The 2,530-nt window shown below is 41.7% G+C and overlaps 1 protein-coding gene across 1 annotated transcript; it reads right to left on the bottom strand.

Moving 5' to 3' along the window:
• Window positions 1–647: 647 nt before the first annotated feature.
• LOC149441248 (uncharacterized) lies at window positions 648–2,213 on the bottom strand. The gene is made up of 2 exons (XM_089657566.1): window positions 1,207–2,213; window positions 648–1,122 (listed from the first exon to the last, which is right to left on the bottom strand). The coding sequence occupies exons 1-2, from the start codon at window positions 2,211–2,213 to the stop codon at window positions 648–650; spliced, it is 1,482 nt and encodes a 493-aa protein (XP_089513692.1).
• Window positions 2,214–2,530: the final 317 nt, after the last annotated feature.

Raw genomic sequence — 2,530 nt, 5'->3', positions numbered from 1 at the left:
CCCTAAAACAGCATTAACTCCGTGTTGGAAGGCCTACACCAGCTTAAGAAGTTACTCTCTAACCAAACAGAGACGTTTATCTGGCTGGTATCTCAGCTACAGACCTGCCTGCAAAGCTGTCATCCATGAGAGGAGATGGAACATGGAAAGGAGGCATTGATCATGGGAGAGGAGGTGGAACATGTAATGGGAGGTGTGGACAAGGTGGGCTTAGCTGGAGCCCTCAAGCCTAGCTTATGGTGTATCAGTTCTCAAAAGAACCTGGAATGAGTTTCCTAATGAGGTTTCAGAGGCTTGGCAAGAAGCCATTGGACCCCATCCTAGACTCTGGTACTGAGGCATTGTTGGTCATGTATTGGTTGGTCAGATTCTGGCAATGAAGAAAACACAGGGGAACATAGCTCAGTTAGTGAATGATGAAAATTCATTACATGTTCAGTCAATGCTCCATAAAAAAGGATAAAGATGAGAATGATGAGGAAAACAGTTCAGTCATTGCTGCTTGTCTGAAAAATGTCCATAGGTAAAAGATTCACAGGCCTTCTAGGTGTGTTTCTGAAGGACATAAGAACTAAACCCAATGAATCCGATCATTAGAGTCCTGTTTCTTCAAAGTTTTTTCTTTTTTAAGTAGCATCATGTCTTCCCTAGTTTGTGGGAAGACATTGGGCCTGTGAACCTAATGGGACAACTGTGACTTCTTTAATATTGCCCCTTCTTCTGGAGTTTCCTCTATGCAGCTCAAGCTTGTGAATCCTCTGGTGATAGATTAGCCTGGCATTACCTGTAAAAGCTTTGTCACATTCAGAACACTGATATGACTTCGCTCCAGTGTGACTCATCTGGTGTCTGATAAGAGGTGACTTCTGTGTAAAAGCTTTGTCACATTCAGAACACTGATATGGCATCTCTCCAGTGTGACTCCTCTGGTGTATGATAAGATATGACTTCCATGTAAAAGCTTTGTCACATTCAGAACACTGATATGGCATCTCTCCAGTGTGGACCCTCTGGTGTGCTATGAGAACTGACTTCTGTGTAAAAGTTTTATCACATTCAGAACACTGATGTGGTTTCTCTCCAGTGTGGATCCTCTGGTGTATGATAAGATATGACTTCCATGTAAAAGCTTTGTCACATTCAGAACACTGCTATGACTTCTCTCCAGTGTGAATCCTCTGGTGTGTGATAAGATATGACTTCCATGTAAAAGCTTTGTCACATTCAGAACACTGATATGGCTTCTCTCCAGTGTGAACCCTCTGGTGTATGATAAGCTCTTTCTTGGTTAAAAAAGCTTTGTCACATTCAGAACATTGATATGGCTTCTCTCCAGTGTGCATCCTCTGGTGTCTGATAAGATGTGACTTCTGTGTAAAAGCTTTGTCACATTCAGAACATTGATATGGCTTCTCTCCAGTGTGAATCCTCTGGTGTATGATAAGCTCTGCCTTGGTTGTAAAAAATTTGTCACATTCAGAACACTGATATGACTTATCTCCAGTGTGAATCCTCTGGTGTGTGATAAGACTTGACTTCTGTGTAAAAGTTTTGTCACATTCAGAACACTGATATGACTTCTCTCCAGTGTGGATCATCTGGTGTGATATAAGATTCGACTTCCGTGTAAAAGCTTTGTCACATTCAGAACACTGATATGACTTCCCTCCAGTGTGAATCCTCTGGTGTATGATAAGATTTGACTTCTGTGTAAAAGCTTTGCCACACTCAGAACACTGATATGACTTCTCTCCAGTGTGAATCCTCTGGTGTCTGATAAGCTGTGACTTCCATGTAAAAGCTTTGTCACATTCAGAACACTGATATGACTTCCCTCCAGTGTGAATCCTCTGGTGTATGATAAGACATGACTTCCATGAAAAAGCTTTGTCACATTCAGAACACTGATATGACTTCTCTCCAGTGTGAATCCTCTGGTGTATGATAAGACATGACTTCCATGTAAAAGCTTTGTCACATTCAGAACATTGATATGGCTTCTCTCCAGTGTGAATCCTCTGGTGTATGATAAGATGTGACTTCCATGTAAAAGCTTTGTCACATTCAGAACACTGATATGGCTTCTCTCCAGTGTGAATCCTCTGGTGTCTGATAAGCTGTGACTTCCATGTAAAAGCTTTGTCACATTCAGAACACTGATATGGCTTCCCTCCAGTGTGAACCTTCTGGTGTGTGATATGTTTTGCCTCCATTGTAAAATCTTTGTCACGTTCCAAACAAGAAATCGCTTGAAATGACTCCTCTTATGTATACATGGGTTGGACTTTACTGTAAAGCAATTGTCACTTCCAGAACACTGAAATGACTTTTCTCATGTTGTCCTCTGAGGTTGGATCAGTGTTGAAGAGGACCCAAAGCACTTATGACATTTAGAACACGGATATGACTTGTGTCCTGTGTGACTCCTCCAGTGAACTGCAATAAAAACTTTCAGTCAATTAAGACACACAGACGTTTGGTTTCCCATGTGACTGAGTTGTATTCACGAAGACCAGCATGACCGAAAACG

Source organism: Staurois parvus, unplaced genomic scaffold, assembly GCF_062004578.1.
Source record: "Staurois parvus isolate SC_StPar_1 unplaced genomic scaffold, SC_StPar_1.0 ptg001010l, whole genome shotgun sequence".
NCBI classification, from domain to species: Eukaryota; Metazoa; Chordata; class Amphibia; order Anura; family Ranidae; genus Staurois; species Staurois parvus.
Note: the sequence above shows the minus strand (reverse complement) of the source record. Positions and strands in the feature narration are given on the sequence as shown.

What these genes read in the sequence shown, in the direction of transcription:
- LOC149441248 (XM_089657566.1), bottom strand. Translation starts at nt 2,213, where the DNA reads ATGGAGGCAAAACATATCACACACCAGAAGGTTCACACTGGAGGGAAG. An exon ending in GAATGTGACAAAGCTTTTAC is followed by an intron (nt 1,123 to 1,206) that starts ATGGAAGTCATA and finishes CAAAGCTTTTAC; the next exon opens with ATGGAAGTCATATCTTATCA.